The 13,572-nt window shown below is 37.6% G+C and overlaps 5 protein-coding genes across 14 annotated transcripts; 1 reads left to right on the plus strand and 4 right to left on the minus strand.

Moving 5' to 3' along the window:
- Positions 1-154: 154 nt before the first annotated feature.
- Positions 155-945, plus strand: LOC106294172. The gene is made up of 3 exons (XM_013729765.1): positions 155-317; positions 419-497; positions 586-945. Exons 1-3 carry the CDS (start codon positions 162-164, stop codon positions 714-716), a joined length of 366 nt encoding a protein of 121 aa, XP_013585219.1. The 5' UTR covers positions 155-161; the 3' UTR covers positions 717-945.
- Positions 946-1,256: 311 nt separating this feature from the next.
- LOC106293462 (peroxisome biogenesis protein 12) lies at positions 1,257-3,903 on the minus strand. Of its 2 annotated transcripts, none has more exons than XM_013729136.1 (10): positions 3,718-3,903; positions 3,529-3,634; positions 3,320-3,438; positions 2,977-3,220; positions 2,607-2,701; positions 2,376-2,450; positions 2,165-2,251; positions 1,955-2,041; positions 1,729-1,866; positions 1,257-1,644 (listed from the first exon to the last, which is right to left on the minus strand). In XM_013729136.1, exons 1-10 carry the CDS (start codon positions 3,823-3,825, stop codon positions 1,573-1,575), a joined length of 1,131 nt encoding a protein of 376 aa, XP_013584590.1. In that variant the 5' UTR covers positions 3,826-3,903; the 3' UTR covers positions 1,257-1,572. The 2 variants fall into 2 exon arrangements, 1 of the variants encoding a protein (XP_013584590.1); XR_001260481.1 differs by having other exon boundaries at positions 1,542-1,644; positions 1,939-2,041.
- A 726-nt stretch (positions 3,904-4,629) lies between these two features.
- Positions 4,630-7,886, minus strand: LOC106296195 (protein PHR1-LIKE 1). 7 transcript variants are annotated; one of them, XM_013732273.1, is made up of 9 exons: positions 7,620-7,885; positions 6,858-6,886; positions 6,056-6,417; positions 5,787-5,970; positions 5,617-5,693; positions 5,469-5,514; positions 5,319-5,379; positions 5,137-5,206; positions 4,630-5,032 (listed from the first exon to the last, which is right to left on the minus strand). In XM_013732273.1, exons 3-9 carry the CDS (start codon positions 6,404-6,406, stop codon positions 4,769-4,771), a joined length of 1,053 nt encoding a protein of 350 aa, XP_013587727.1. In that variant the 5' UTR covers positions 6,407-6,417; positions 6,858-6,886; positions 7,620-7,885; the 3' UTR covers positions 4,630-4,768. The 7 variants fall into 7 exon arrangements, with proteins under 7 accessions (XP_013587727.1, XP_013587730.1, XP_013587728.1 ...); XM_013732276.1 differs by lacking the exon at positions 6,858-6,886 and having other exon boundaries at positions 7,709-7,886; XM_013732274.1 differs by lacking the exon at positions 6,858-6,886 and having other exon boundaries at positions 6,056-6,412.
- Positions 7,887-8,453: 567 nt separating this feature from the next.
- On the minus strand, positions 8,454-9,563 carry LOC106295934 (60S ribosomal protein L23). The gene is made up of 4 exons (XM_013731950.1): positions 9,454-9,563; positions 8,913-9,197; positions 8,799-8,840; positions 8,454-8,713 (listed from the first exon to the last, which is right to left on the minus strand). The coding sequence occupies exons 1-4, from the start codon at positions 9,464-9,466 to the stop codon at positions 8,631-8,633; spliced, it is 423 nt and encodes a 140-aa protein (XP_013587404.1). The 5' UTR covers positions 9,467-9,563; the 3' UTR covers positions 8,454-8,630.
- Positions 9,564-10,070: 507 nt separating this feature from the next.
- On the minus strand, positions 10,071-13,039 carry LOC106295933 (histone-lysine N-methyltransferase SUVR4). Of its 3 annotated transcripts, none has more exons than XM_013731949.1 (8): positions 12,832-13,039; positions 11,502-12,478; positions 11,148-11,417; positions 10,990-11,056; positions 10,842-10,892; positions 10,517-10,610; positions 10,260-10,316; positions 10,071-10,123 (listed from the first exon to the last, which is right to left on the minus strand). In XM_013731949.1, the coding sequence occupies exons 2-8, from the start codon at positions 12,443-12,445 to the stop codon at positions 10,092-10,094; spliced, it is 1,515 nt and encodes a 504-aa protein (XP_013587403.1). In that variant the 5' UTR covers positions 12,446-12,478; positions 12,832-13,039; the 3' UTR covers positions 10,071-10,091. The 3 variants fall into 3 exon arrangements, with proteins under 3 accessions (XP_013587403.1, XP_013587402.1, XP_013587401.1); XM_013731948.1 differs by having other exon boundaries at positions 11,148-11,410; positions 11,495-12,457; positions 12,832-13,034; XM_013731947.1 differs by having other exon boundaries at positions 11,148-11,410; positions 11,495-12,478; positions 12,832-13,033.
- Between the last annotated feature and the right edge of the window lie 533 nt (positions 13,040-13,572).

Consider the following 13,572-nt stretch of genomic DNA (forward strand, 5'->3'; position numbering starts at 1 on the left):
TGCTTTTATGAGATGTGAAAATAGAATAGTAAGATAGTGATGGTTTACTATCAGTGGAAAACTTAAGGAGGGAGGTATTAGTTAACCATATAGTGTCAAAAAGCACATGAAAACTCTCCTCTTTAAATATTGGCATTACTTTCAATCATCTTTTATTATCTATGAACACCCTCCTTTGTTTTGTTCTCAAACCTTTCTTCTTCTTTTTTTGTTTTTTTTATTTGGCCAAAGTTCTGAAAACTTTCAAGAGCCTTCTTGTCTCAGAAAGCAAAAGCACCTTTTCAAGTTTCTCTCCACAGCTACAAGATATGGCAAAGGTACAACAAGATCATTTCTTTTTCTTTTCTTCATTCCCATTTTTTGATCAAATCATGCATCACTTGATTTTTTTAAGATGAGTTTTTGGCCATGTGATCAGCAAACCATGGTGCTGAAAGTGAATATGAGCAGTGAAAAATACAGGACCAAAGCCATGAAGATTGTAGTAGGAGCATCCGGTAAATTTAAACAATCAAACAATACAACATCACAAAAATAAAATAAAAAACACAAAAGCCTAATGAAAAAGAATCATTACGTTTTCAGGAGTTAAGGGTGTGCGGTTGGAGAAAGAACAAGGGAAGCTTATGGTGGAAGGAGAGGGAGTGGATGTACTTGAGCTTGCCCGAACTCTGAAGAAGAAAGTAGGCAAAACTGAGATCATCAAAGTTTCTTAATAAGTCTAATCCCCTTTTTTTTTACACAACACTACCCTTATATCTAATTATTCCAAGTGGTTTTCTGGTTTCATGATGATGTGTTCTTGTTGGGGCAACATTTGACACGCTTTCTTTTCCAGTTTCTAGTTTATGGATATATTTCACTTGTTTGAAAATCACTAGATTTCAGTTTGCTATCTGTTGTTGGATGAACTCTGTTGCATTATGAAAGTTATGAACATTTTATAGTAATGGTTGTTAAACTTTACATAAAAATGTTGTTGTGACAGCATTAGTATCATATACAACACCGCCCTTACTAAACCAACCAAAACGATCTTTACTACTACTACTATGGTTTACTAATTACTACTAGCTTGGATCTAAGATTTATCAATGCAGTTAACTACTCCCTAAAGCAGATATTTTGAGCTTGGATAACTTTGTCAATGCCTCTTCTAAGTGCTCACTGATGATCTCGTCTTTCCTACCCTCTGGATAAAACCCCACAAAGCAAGAAATAAACACATAAAAGTATAAGAACTCCTAAAAGTTTTATTTTATTCTATCCTGTAGAAAATATACAATTCCTTTTGAAGTCGAAACTAAGAAGGAAACAAAAAAGTATCTGTCTGCTTTCTTTGTCTTCATCAAATTCAGCTTCAGTTAGGAGCAACACATCTTTCTTGCAATACAAGATGCACTTGATGAACTCTACAAGAAAGCTTATATACATAAACCAATTGTGGAATTAGGAGCCTCACTTGGCAGTCTTTTAGCTCTTCCAGTGTACACACTGGTTGCGCCACCTCCAAACCAACGATTGAGAACAAAGCGCTCAATGTTTGGCTTAAAACCATTAAACCGATTGTCTCTAAGTGTCATGAAACAACCTCCTAATCTGATCCACGCTTGCTGGAATCAATGTCACTGGACATCGCTTGTACTGTTTAAATCAGAATACCGACATAAGCTTTTATATCAAGGGAGTGGTTACTGGGAATACAGAGAAAATATTTGGAGAACTTACCTGTGAAACATACTTGAATACGCAAGAATAGGAGAAGACAAATCCAGAGACTGTTACAACTGATGGGTTTGCAAGTTTTTGCAAGCATAACGCGCAGAGAGTCCTGTCAGGAGGTAGAGGGATTCCTTCTTTAGCCACCTGTTTGAGAGAAACCAAACGACAGTTACAAAGCTGAGTGAGCTATAGAACATTAGTTTCAGAAAATGCTACCAATTGATATGAATACCTTTGGGGATGGAGGAGGTGGAGGTGGAGGGTACACGGTGGGAGCTGTCATTCTCTCTTCAGCTGATTGATACCACCACTCCATCATCTACAAAACCAAAACAAAGAATGAGAAACTTATGTTCAAATAGCATATCTATGTGATGAAAAATCTACTGAAGAGACAAAGAAGCCAAAACATTCGTAAACAGGGAAGAGTATGGGCACTTACTTTAAAGATAAAAACTGCTGCAATTAAACCGGTTTGGGCGTAATCAAGCACTGCATATGAACAGCTGAGAAGTGCCCCTTGCACTGTCTAATTCAATATTCATAACAGTATTGTCAGACATTAGATCATTAATTAATGTGTAAGCAGTAGAATGAATCAGCTTATCTCATTCCTTAAATTACAGGAAGATTAAGATAAGTGAAAGTCTTACTTTTAGCCATGGAGGACCACGAAGTCTCTCACGCTCATGGTTTCTTATTTTTGAAATTCTTGATGATGTATCCATCTATCTTGGCATCAAAATAGGAAAAAACCAAAACCAAAACCAAAACCAAAAAAATATGTTAGACATTATACATGTGACTTTACAGAAGTTTTTATAGGTCTAGTCAATGATCTTCTTGCAGAAATTTCAAGAAAAAATAAGGAAGAATGTGGATACCAGCTCTTGCCCTGTAGCTCGACAAACTTGAACTCCAAGGGAATAAAATCCAGTAGCGTCGAGTAGATATAAGAGCTGGTAAGTGAATGATAATCCTGCACAGCATAGCACAGTAGATATAACTCTAGGAATGAAGCTCATCTAGTTAAACTAAGAACTACTCCTAGCTATTATAAAGAACCATCAGCTAATACATGCTCTACATGAACACAAGCATTAGTACTCAGAACTCCACCCAAAAATGGACTAATAGTATGGATTGTGATTTCAATTTAGAACACCAATTCTAGGCATGAAGCTCAACAAGATAAACTAAGATCTCCTCTTAACTATTATAACAATCACCAGCTAATAAAAAATCCAAAATTACCTTCAGTATGTATCCAAGGATAGCACACAGCTACAAACTTTTTAATCCTCGTAGCTACCTGCACTCGAACAGAAAGCTCCTGATCCCCACTATCCCCTCTTGAAACAACTGGCTCCTCCCCTGTGAAAAAGTCAGCTTCATCAAACCCTTGATCCTCTTCTCCCCATATACTCTCCCGGAGCCTCGCTTCCCTCTCCTTGTTATATATACCATGCAACTTGGACTTAAAATACGGTAACACAACCTACAAAGGCACAACCTTTACGCTTAAAGGCACAACCTTTATGCTTTTAACAAAACACACTCAATTACAAAAACTTTGCATTTAAGATAGAGACAGTACCAGAAACACAACAGAGAGGATCCTCTGGCGTTTCTCTAAACCAGAACCTTTGCTTAATCTCAATCTCAATCTCACTGACTTCCTCTTTAAACCATACAATGATTCAGCAAACGAAGCATCTGCAAACAAACAACTCATTAAAAAAAAAAACTAAACTTTATACACATTCACACTCCTTCAAGCACAATCACATTGATCAAGAATCTAACCTGTGGTTCGTAAGCTATGTCCTTCGAGAACAAGCATCAGAGCAGCAAAGAACTCATCCTCGTAGTCTAAGATTCTATGAAGAAACGATCTTCTCAATGCAAAAACCTACAAACAAAAAAAAAACAACGAACATGAATATGTAATAGAATCTCAAAGCTAAGAAGAAGGAAGAGCTATTTGAATTTTACGCCGAGGGAGTATGTGAGAGCGGCGCGGAGGCTAGATGGAAGCTGCTGAGCTGCGGCCATCTCGAAGAAGGTAGGGCGCGTGCCATCACCTCCTACCTGAAACAGCATCTTCTTCTTGATTACTTGATAAAGGCGAGACCTTTAGCTTTCTCCAGAATTGCAGAATTTTTGTGGGAGAAAGATCGATGAAGCAGAAGCAAAAAAAAAAAACGTATTTCGAGAGAGAGTTATATTATTAAGTCGTAAAGCCACGTCAGCAACACTACAATAGCTGACTCGTCAGCCGACAGTAGTCCAACTAGACAACGATTTGTCCATGTCATCTCATCACCAATTTAAAATTGATTAGTTGGGTTTCTTTTTGGTTTGGAAATTTAACCGAAAATCAATTTTTGGTTTTTGATTTTCGGTTTTCTTGGTTTTAGAATTTAAAACTGTTTGATTATTTACAAAATTTGGTCTGATTTCAGTATTTGATTCTATAAGTTTTTTTGGTTTGGATAGTAAAATTTAAGAAAATAGCTAGTATCGGAAAAAAAAATTTGAGTTTAGTTTGGTTCCGATTCTTTGGGTAATTTTGGATAATACGGATGAAAACATGTAATAATTCGGGTTTTCATATTAAATATTGGATAATTTGGGTTGTTTGAATAAAATTTTGGGTAAAAACTATTTGGATAATTCAAGCTTTCAAGTATTCCGGTTCATAAACATTATTTTAGGATGTTTAGGTTCGATTCTTATTCGATTTTTATTTTTGTTTCGAAATATATAAGAACCGTCTAAATATTCATGAAATACGGTTCGGTATCGGTTATCTCGAGTCGGTATGGTTCAATTTTTTTTGTTCCTGATAAATATGCCCATTCCTTGGTGTGAGTTTCACATTAAGCAACAAGAGGAAGAGCAATGAACACGTTTTGTAAATACAATTACAAAACCTAACTTTAGTTCCAAGAGAAGCATGTCTTCTATACAAAAAAAAAAACTTTAAACACAAGTCACTAGGTCAGTGTCATCACTTCCAACTTCTGAAAGTCAGGATATGTCTTTAATCTTCTCTAACTCGTTTCTTAGTAGCCAAAGAGGGAGACCCGCTCTGATCCAATGTGCCAGAACCACTCTGCAGTCTCTCAGTTATTGACACTTGTGAAAGGTCTGGTGATGGAGCTGAAGAAGTGTCAGCTTCTGGCATTGTTGATGTGCCAGAAGAAGAGCCTATTTTCTTCTCTTGCATCTTCTGTTGTTGTTTCTCAATCATCATCTGGAGATACCGACCTTGTTCCTCAATTTGTAACTGTAACGTTCTTTGGACCTGGCATTGTATTAAGACCAACATCATCAGACAAAAAAAAACGGAGAGGAAAGAACACAGTTTTTGTTTCATGTAAGCTTCTTTTGACGAAGTTGGAATCATACCTCAAGTTGCTCATGGAGTTTTTTCTGAACTTCCATTTGTAACCGTAGAGCTTCAGTGATTTCAATGCTCCTGAAGAAGAAGAAGAAGAAGACAAAGAACAAAATCGTCAGTATTATAAGTACAAAACTTCCTTGTGCTTACATAGTCTGTTCTGAAGGAAGAACTGAAGTTTATAGCTTACGTCTTCAAGTCAAGAGACTTGATATCTTCAATGGTCTTCAAAGTCTTCAGTGGAGGTTTTTCTGTTCAAACAAGGAAAGCAAATTTAGTATGAAGACTTGTTTCCTCACACACAAGATCTCTTAGATTGCATCAAAGCTTGTAAGAGTACCTGTATCTACTGAAATCTCCGGTTTATACCTAGCCGTTCTGTATTTCTGGAGAGAAGTCAAACAATACAAAGACGGTTCAGATTACAAATGGGAAAAGCTAATGCATATAAATCAAAAAATAATGAGATAATAAGAACAAATAATAACCTGCAAATGGCTTTTGACATGGTATATGGTCAGCCCTGGGCTATTGATGAGCTTCAATACAGCCTTAGGTGTGGCTCCTATGGTTTTGCAGTTATAAGCAATAGTAAGTCTTTAAGCTAAAATTTGCATCCATGAGAAGAGAGAGAGAAAAGAAAAGGCGGCTCACGCACGTTCACTACCACCGAGCTGATTGATAGCATCAACAAATGCTTCATGGAGTTCAGGTGTCCAACGCATTCGTTGCTTAGATGTCATTGAACTAGCTTGTGGGCTTTTGGCACTCGAAGGATCCACCTGATGCTGAGTACTGACTACTATCTCTTGCCTAGCTATATCACAAGACGGTGTTGGTATCTGCAACACATCAAGAGAGCTTCTCTTAATAAGAATCTTGAGGCCAATAAATAGATATAGAGAGATTTAGCTGCATAAAACAAACCTTTGAATCTTGGTTGAGGACATTAGGATCACCTAGAAGCTCCGACCAGTTAGGTTCCAGACCATCATCGACAGAGATCATCTGATTGGCCCAGTCTGGCCATTCGCTTTTCGCTCTGCTGCTCTCTGCTTGTGGAGGAAAGTCAAAGAACCCTTGGAGCTGGTCTTCAGGCCAGCTCATATCTCTCTGCCCTTGAGGTTGATTAGTCACCGGCAAGGGTTGTGTTTCCACGGATTGTCTGGTCTGTGAGGAGCTTCTTTCATGTGATGAAACGTACGTGCCATTGCAGTATCCAGAAGAAGTGCCACCGGAAGCTAGAGGAAACACTTGACAAGGTACAGGGTTGTTCATCGGTTCCTGTCCTGATGATGAAACCCACAAAGAGTTAGGAAACTTATGGTGATGGTATCTCTCATCTAGTGTTGTAGGAAGAAGTGGGAAAAAGGAAGACATGGCTGTTGGAAACCCAAAATCGCCAGTAAGTGTCATAGAAATGAAAGATTAGCTACAAATATTTAACAGAGAAGTGTATTGGCTTTAGCAAATGAAATGAGACTCACTATCAGTAACTTATATACACAGAAAATGAATCTAAAGAACATGAACTGTTGAATAAAATTCCCTTGCCATAATTGAAATCCTTTAGTCTTTTCTTCCTTTCAAAAAAAAAAAACATTCTCAAAGAATATTCTTCACTTTTGGTTTTGCCTTGGATCATAAAGAAAAATCTAAAGCTTTTAACAAATATTAACACAAGAGGAAAGATTAAAAGGGAACAGGAAGAAAATGCTAATATTCTTACCCAAAACAAAACTTGTTTCAGCCAGGAAGCTATCATGGACATGACAGATGCATCAAAATCAAAATAGTGGACCACAAAATAAGATATTGGAATCAAATGCAAGCAACTGGGAAACGTCCCATTTGGGAAAAGAAAGAAAGGAAAAAGGCAAAATGGCTTTTGGTAAACCACAGAGACAATCAAAGGATTAGAGTCACTATGAACACATTTTATCATTCAATCAATCAACCCCTTATCAAAATTGACACGTCAAGAAATTAGAATCTTACAGAGAACTAAATCTAAAATGAAATAGCTTTGACCAGTGAATAGAAACGATTCTTGGATCATAACAAAGTCACAATCATAAGATTGAACTTTCTTATCGTCCATGAAAAAAAATCATACCTTTTGCTTTAAAATTTTCAAGAGAAAAAAAATAAACAGAACATAGAGCCAACCAATTGAAGAGAAACAGCACTTTAAGCTGAATCAAAATCTTGAGTTATACTTTCTTATCCTCCATGAAAAAAAAAAATCAGACCTTTTGCTTGAAAATTTTTTGAATAAACAGAACATTAGTGAACCAATACCACATCAACAAGAGACAATAAACGAACATAATCAGCAAATTTAATGACTTTAAGCTGAGCTAAAAAAAAAAAATCAATAACAGATCAAACGGACAATTAGTTAGTGTTCATTTCTCTTCCCTCCACAAATCTTAAAGAACAAAAAAACAATCAGCTAAACTCTCTGAGGAGATACATAAACATAACTCACCGATTGTCTAAGAATGCCGACAGTGAGTAAATGGATTATGGAATCTCCTCACAACCAAAAAAGGAAAGAAAAAGACAGAATCTTCTTACTCGACCAAGCAACACAGAATCCAATACCAAAAGGGCTTTTAATCCATGAATGATTGAACTAAACCAAATTTTTTTTGTCCTTTTAAGTATTTGTCTTCTCCCAAACAAAACAAAACTATTTTTCTCTTCCTGAATTATTTGAGAAGACTATAAAAGGAGATTCATTCACGTAGAGCAGAGTCGATAAACGAAAGGCCGTGTTATATAAAATGAAGCGTATGTGGGGTCCACCTGATGTTTGCTTCTATTTTGATAGGTCGAGTGTTGCTCGGTGCTTTATAACGTCAAGGCACTACCCAATATTCATTTTTAGACATTTTCATAATGTTTGACCTAACCTAGTAGCAGTTTTAAATTTGTTTGATTTTAATTGATTTTCTATTAACATCAGAAAAAAACTATCTATATTATCCATTGAAAGTGATAGAAGAAAATTATTTTGTCCGACCAATACCCAATCCTGTTGGTACACGAGACTAAAGCATATAGTTATGCTCATTTCACAGGTTCAACTAAAGAAAATAATTACACATAAGGTAATAATAATTTATTATTCCGCATCGCATTGGGCTGGTCAGCCTCATTTCATCTCGAGCATTACAATTTACAAATTTATTTTGGGCCGAAAACTAGACCTGTAGAGAATCAAAGCGCGAACTAAACCAGAGGAAGAACTTATATTCAGATTAACCGAACCAAACCAGAGGAAGAACCGGTCCACACATCTCTTGTTTGATTTGACACAGAAATTAAAATCTCACTGGCAGAATTAAATGTCGAACAAAACCATAACATAAGTAAATAACTAGAACCAAGCAAGATTAAGGCAAAACACAAGTCTAAGACAAAAACAAAACATCCTCAACAGAGGTTTGGTAAAACGTTCAACAAACACGAAAGAGAGAGAGAAAGAGAGATATTCTTAAACGATGGCGTTAGCAGCACTAGCGATCCTTGGCCACAGGTCGGCACACTCCTTCCCGATTGGTCCAGTGATAGCAGATCCTATACACATTACACACAAACAGATGCATAGATATTCATGAGCCACCACGATTAAATTCAAATCAAATAAACATGAACCTCTTACCTTTCATTTCACCCTTGGGATTGACAATGACACCAGCATTGTCTGCAATCAACGGACCAACTTTGATTAGACATTCAACAATAATAGATGAAGACATGATATAAAAATGATTACCCTCGAAGTACATGAAGACACCGTCCTTTCGGCGCCAAGGCTTCCTCTGCCTAACGATGACAGCTGGCAGCACCTTCTTACGTAGATCCGGTTTACCCTTCTTCACGGTAGCCATGACCATGTCGCCAACACATGCGGACGGCAGACGGTTGAGACGACCCTTGATACCTTTGACGGAGATGATGTAGAGGTTCTTGGCTCCGGTGTTGTCAGCACAGTTCACGGTGGCTGCCACTGGAAGACCCAGTGACATCCTGAACTTGTTTCCAGAGGTTCCTCCTCTTCCTATCAACATTTGAAAGAAAAGATCACAGATGAGCAACATCTAAACATATGATTCATGACATACGTAATCCTTGAAGCTAATCACAATCACCGTGGTACACATTGATGGTAACGCAGATTCAGCTTTATAAAAGACAATCAATCATGAATCTCACAAATGTATAGAATTAAAGGTGCTAATCACTAGATCTTTCATTATGAGAGGACAAGGTAGCACAATGAATAAGAAGTCTTGACATAAGGAAGAGATTGTTACCTCGCTTCGACATGGTTGCAGCTCTTCGTTGGGAAGACCTCGACGGCAGTGAGGAGGCGGGTATATAAGTTGTTATGCTAGGGCTTACTACAACTATTTCATGCTGACCTGGATAGTGATTATGGGCCCAGAGAAGCTTACCCATAAGCCCAATAGTGTAATACAGATTATAATCTATTATGGGCCCGAAAAGCATACCAGTGAGGCCTATAATGCAATACTGACTTTTTCTCAATTATCTTCACACTCTAATCTCGAACCATCATCATGTACTAAAATTTACTTCTTCGAATTTTTCCATCACGTGCTTATTTACACTCTAGAACCCTTTAAAAAGAAAAACCCATAACCAATTTATTTCTTATAAGAAGACCTTATATTTGCCATTAATGAAATCTCTAGAACAAACCATTAACAATGAGTTTCTTTGGTTACCCAACAAAACTCTTATTCGGGTCTAAACCTATTGTCAGCTTACTGTGAAGAATCTGCTCAGTTCAGATAATTCTACCTAAAGAAAGGGGATATTTCTAAGTGAAGATGTGGCGAACATAAGACTTCCTCTTGAAATTAAGCAAGCAGCTCAGGATGGATCAAAGTGTATGTGTGTTATTATGTTTTACTCTGATGTTCGAGCCTCATTTTCGTTTTAATGCCATCGCTTTGGAACCTGCGTTACAATATTTCTCCGTGTTAGTAAACACTCGACGACTAAATCATTCACTAAAAAGCTTTAGAGAGGACAAACTATTTGATAAGCGACAACTGATGCCTATCTTCTCTCAAGACTAGGACAATTTTCTCACCTGCTTGTTTTTTAGCAGGAACAGCCTTTCTTCTTTCTCCTGACTTGCCTCCAGATCCTGACCATATGTCCCACCATAACGCATAATTAGCCAAGAAAACTCATTTTTCTCTGAACCAATGTATTTTACGAAATGTTCGGAACTCTTACCGAACAAAACAAGTTCTAACTTAGAATATGTGTGCATTACTAAGGATGCAAGCCAATGCTCTGTCATAAAGATTTGAATAACGAAGGCAATGTGTGAAGATTACTGACCTTTTGGCTTTTTGTCTCTGCATAATTCGCTTCCGCAGCAACATCTAAATGCCTTCACGGGATGGCTTTCATCATGGAAATCTATCAAGTAATCCTGCAAATTAAAAACACGGGTTATTTGAACGGAGTATGTGTATAACTCAAGACTGAATAACATTCCAGGAATAGTAGAAGACGTGTTTGGTCCATCTCGTTCGTGGAGTCATATACAAACAAAGCAGATATATATATATATATATATATATATATAAAATGGCAAAATGCCAAAATCAATATCATGTCTAGTTGTTTAGCTTCAGTGACATATCCACAGTTGCGTGCTTACCCATGTCAGTTCATCCATGGCCTTCACGTCTCGAATGGTAAAAAAGGCAATCTGCACATGACCAAACCCAAAATCCTTAAGCTCGCTGAAAACTTACTTTAACAATCAGTGCCTTGATCATGTTAGAGTGGGGAAATCATATACTTACATGGTAATAATGTCTGTCAGGAGTCTCTATTTGTACCGGAATATCAATCAAGTTTGCATCCTCACATCTGCATCAACAATAAAGTTCAGAAGAACAATAAACTTTCAAGGGAAGCACGAATTAAAAAAAATAGCACGAGGAGAGTTGATTGGTACTACCTGTGATTGACAAACCTAGCGACATTCCCACAGATTGTGGCATCCAGACAGAGAGCTTCTTCATCTTTCAAATCCTTTTCAGAACCCCAGTCTGCATCCAGAGTTACAGGATATGTATGCCGTTCACTAGTAGACCTTATATTCCGCTCGTACAACTCCGTATTGGTCAATATTTCACCAATGTATTCACAGACAAATGTTCCTTTCGGCAAGTCTTGCAGTGTTCTAATACCCCATCCTTTCCCTTCTTGAGTAAAGTAAACCTGCAACATATATCTTGCTTTTGCTAGTCAAACATCAAGACATGAAGCAATGGTCGGCATAAAGGAACTAAAGTAGCATGTTACCTGCAGTTGGCACCTTATCCCTCTCTGCACCACTCGATTCCCACACATCATATCACACCCACACTTCCTCCAGCACTCCTTAATAAACTTCCTGATCAAATGCCCTTCACACTTTCCATCACCTCTCTCCAAAGGGCAGTCTTGGCAGTAAAACTTACTGAAGCTATCAGGCGCCTTTTTCATCTTAAGACAAGTATCCAAAAACTCCTCCTTTAACAACCCTTCTTTACTATACGCATACTCTCCGCTGGTTTCACGAGCACACGCACACGGAAAATCAGCCGAAAGACAGTCCCCCTTACAGCTCGCGCAACAATCATCATCAGAAATCCGAGCCAGAGAGACATGCAAGTAAGCACTTTGGTACACGATGTTGTGAGGGATGTAAGTAAACTTGGGGACCTGCTCAGTCCCAACCTCATCAACCAGAGATATCTCAACGCTCTCCGAACCTTTCGTGATGTCACGAATAATGGTTTTATACTTCTTCTTGCGAACAACACCATTGCTGGTCTGTTGCTGCTTCTGAGCTTCCTCGGAGGATGAGCCTGAGGTTGCAGAACGGGTCTCATATTTTCTTTTCAGAGTAGCAGGAGAGCACTCAGTGCCCACAACAACATTCTTCCCTCTGTTAGATGAACTTTCTCTTTGCTTCTTCAGAGCACCACTAGGAGGAGAGTCAAAGACATGCTTCCCTCTAGTGCTGTTTGATGAAGTTTCCTTTTTTTTCTTATCCTCTTCTTCTTCTTCTTCTTCTTCTTCTTCGTCGAGAGAGTAGATAGCGTCGATCAATGCGGTGTAGTTATCAAGTTTGATGAGAGTCCAGTTCTCACCGTTCTCTTGGAGTAGCTTCTTAAGCACCGAGAGTGTCTTCTCATCGGGGATTTTGAGTTCTCTTGTTGTCTCGCAAGCTTTGCGTACCCTCTCGTCGGTGAGGATCAAAGGCAGCATATCCAGATCACTCTACACACCAAACACTCCAAACTTTATACACGCACAAAAAACAAATAAAAAATCATTAAATATGTGAAATTCAAAAATTCAACTTATGCGAAAAGGTAATTAATCTCTTTGTTATCGGAAACAAATCTCAATCGATTCGATGCGAAGCGGATCAGAAAACAGCGAAAGCAGAATCATCAGTTCAACGAGGAGAATACTTTCCTAATTTTTTGGAGTTTGGAGCCTAAACTAAGCCAAAAAAAAAAAAAAATCGCCGAATCGCGAAAGTAATACAGAGATAGACCTAAAGTAATCGTAGATTCCGTAAGAGATCACATTGAGAAAGACGAATAAGAGCTTGCAGAAACGAAGAGGAGAAGGAAGAAAAGAAGAACCTCAGTGGATGGTTGGGAGAGTTCAGTAATTGAAGCGGAAGCTTCTCGAATTGAGCCGCCTAATCACACAGATTGAATTGCATGCAGAGAGGAGGATAGCGAACTTTCTATGAAAAAAGAAAATTATAAATAAAAAAAATATTACTAAAAGTAAATGGATCCGATCCATTCACAGAGTCAGAGAATCCGATTCACGGCGGAGTACACTGTTTGTTTAGATTTTTTCTTCTTTTGTCTTTCTTACTGAAAAGAGAGTGAGAGAGAGAGAGACTGTAATTACTATAGGCCCATTGACTAAAGAGGCCCAAAAACGTGTATAATAAATCTTTTATTTTTCAAAAGTCGTCGTATTATACTCAAATTTGGATTCAGCGAGACTGAACCTACCACCACTCGTTATTGCATGGTTAACGGAGGTTTCTTAGCGGAATATAAGAAATCGTCTTTTGATTTTTAATTAAAAAAACTAAGAATCGGATTTTAAATAAGAAAATATTTAGTTAAAAAGTTGAGAGACGGTTTTTATATTTCGTTAAAAACTCCACCCTAAAAAACTTCCATTAATCATGCTTTTAGTCTTACATTTGTTAAGGTCACATTAGAGTTCCACTTAATTTGGATTTATTTAGTTCAATGGACCATGAGCACCATTTTTTTTTTGAGATTCTCATTCGCATCCTGCATTTATCATAGATTAATTAAGGGAGAATTGCCAAGTGTGACTCAAAACTTGGAGTCAAA

This window comes from Brassica oleracea, chromosome C5 (assembly GCF_000695525.1).
Source record: "Brassica oleracea var. oleracea cultivar TO1000 chromosome C5, BOL, whole genome shotgun sequence".
NCBI lineage: Eukaryota > Viridiplantae > Streptophyta > Magnoliopsida > Brassicales > Brassicaceae > Brassica > Brassica oleracea.

Coding starts and splice junctions, on each gene's coding strand:
- LOC106294172 (XM_013729765.1), top strand. CDS start 162: ATGAACACCCTCCTTTGTTTTGTTCTCAAACCTTTCTTCTTCTTTTTT. Junction 318..418: donor AGCTACAAGATATGGCAAAG/GTACAACAAGAT, acceptor CCATGTGATCAG/CAAACCATGGTGCTGAAAGT. Junction 498..585: donor GATTGTAGTAGGAGCATCCG/GTAAATTTAAAC, acceptor TTACGTTTTCAG/GAGTTAAGGGTGTGCGGTTG.
- LOC106293462 (XM_013729136.1), bottom strand. CDS start 3,825: ATGCTGTTTCAGGTAGGAGGTGATGGCACGCGCCCTACCTTCTTCGAG. Junction 3,221..3,319: donor TCCTCTCTGTTGTGTTTCTG/GTACTGTCTCTA, acceptor GTGCCTTTGTAG/GTTGTGTTACCGTATTTTAA. Junction 2,451..2,606: donor GAGCTACAGGGCAAGAGCTG/GTATCCACATTC, acceptor ATGCCAAGATAG/ATGGATACATCATCAAGAAT.
- LOC106296195 (XM_013732269.1), bottom strand. CDS start 7,073: ATGATAAAATGTGTTCATAGTGACTCTAATCCTTTGATTGTCTCTGTG. Junction 6,413..6,857: donor TGAAACAAGTTTTGTTTTGG/GTAAGAATATTA, acceptor TCATCAGGACAG/GAACCGATGAACAACCCTGT. Junction 5,380..5,468: donor GGAGATTTCAGTAGATACAG/GTACTCTTACAA, acceptor TTGTTTGAACAG/AAAAACCTCCACTGAAGACT.
- LOC106295934 (XM_013731950.1), bottom strand. Junction 8,841..8,912: donor TGTCTTCATGTACTTCGAGG/GTAATCATTTTT, acceptor CGTTGATTGCAG/ACAATGCTGGTGTCATTGTC. Junction 8,714..8,798: donor TCCCAAGGGTGAAATGAAAG/GTAAGAGGTTCA, acceptor TAATGTGTATAG/GATCTGCTATCACTGGACCA.
- LOC106295933 (XM_013731949.1), bottom strand. CDS start 12,445: ATGCTGCCTTTGATCCTCACCGACGAGAGGGTACGCAAAGCTTGCGAG. Junction 11,057..11,147: donor GCTAGGTTTGTCAATCACAG/GTAGTACCAATC, acceptor TTGTTGATGCAG/ATGTGAGGATGCAAACTTGA. Junction 10,317..10,516: donor CAGAGACAAAAAGCCAAAAG/GTCAGTAATCTT, acceptor ACATATGGTCAG/GATCTGGAGGCAAGTCAGGA.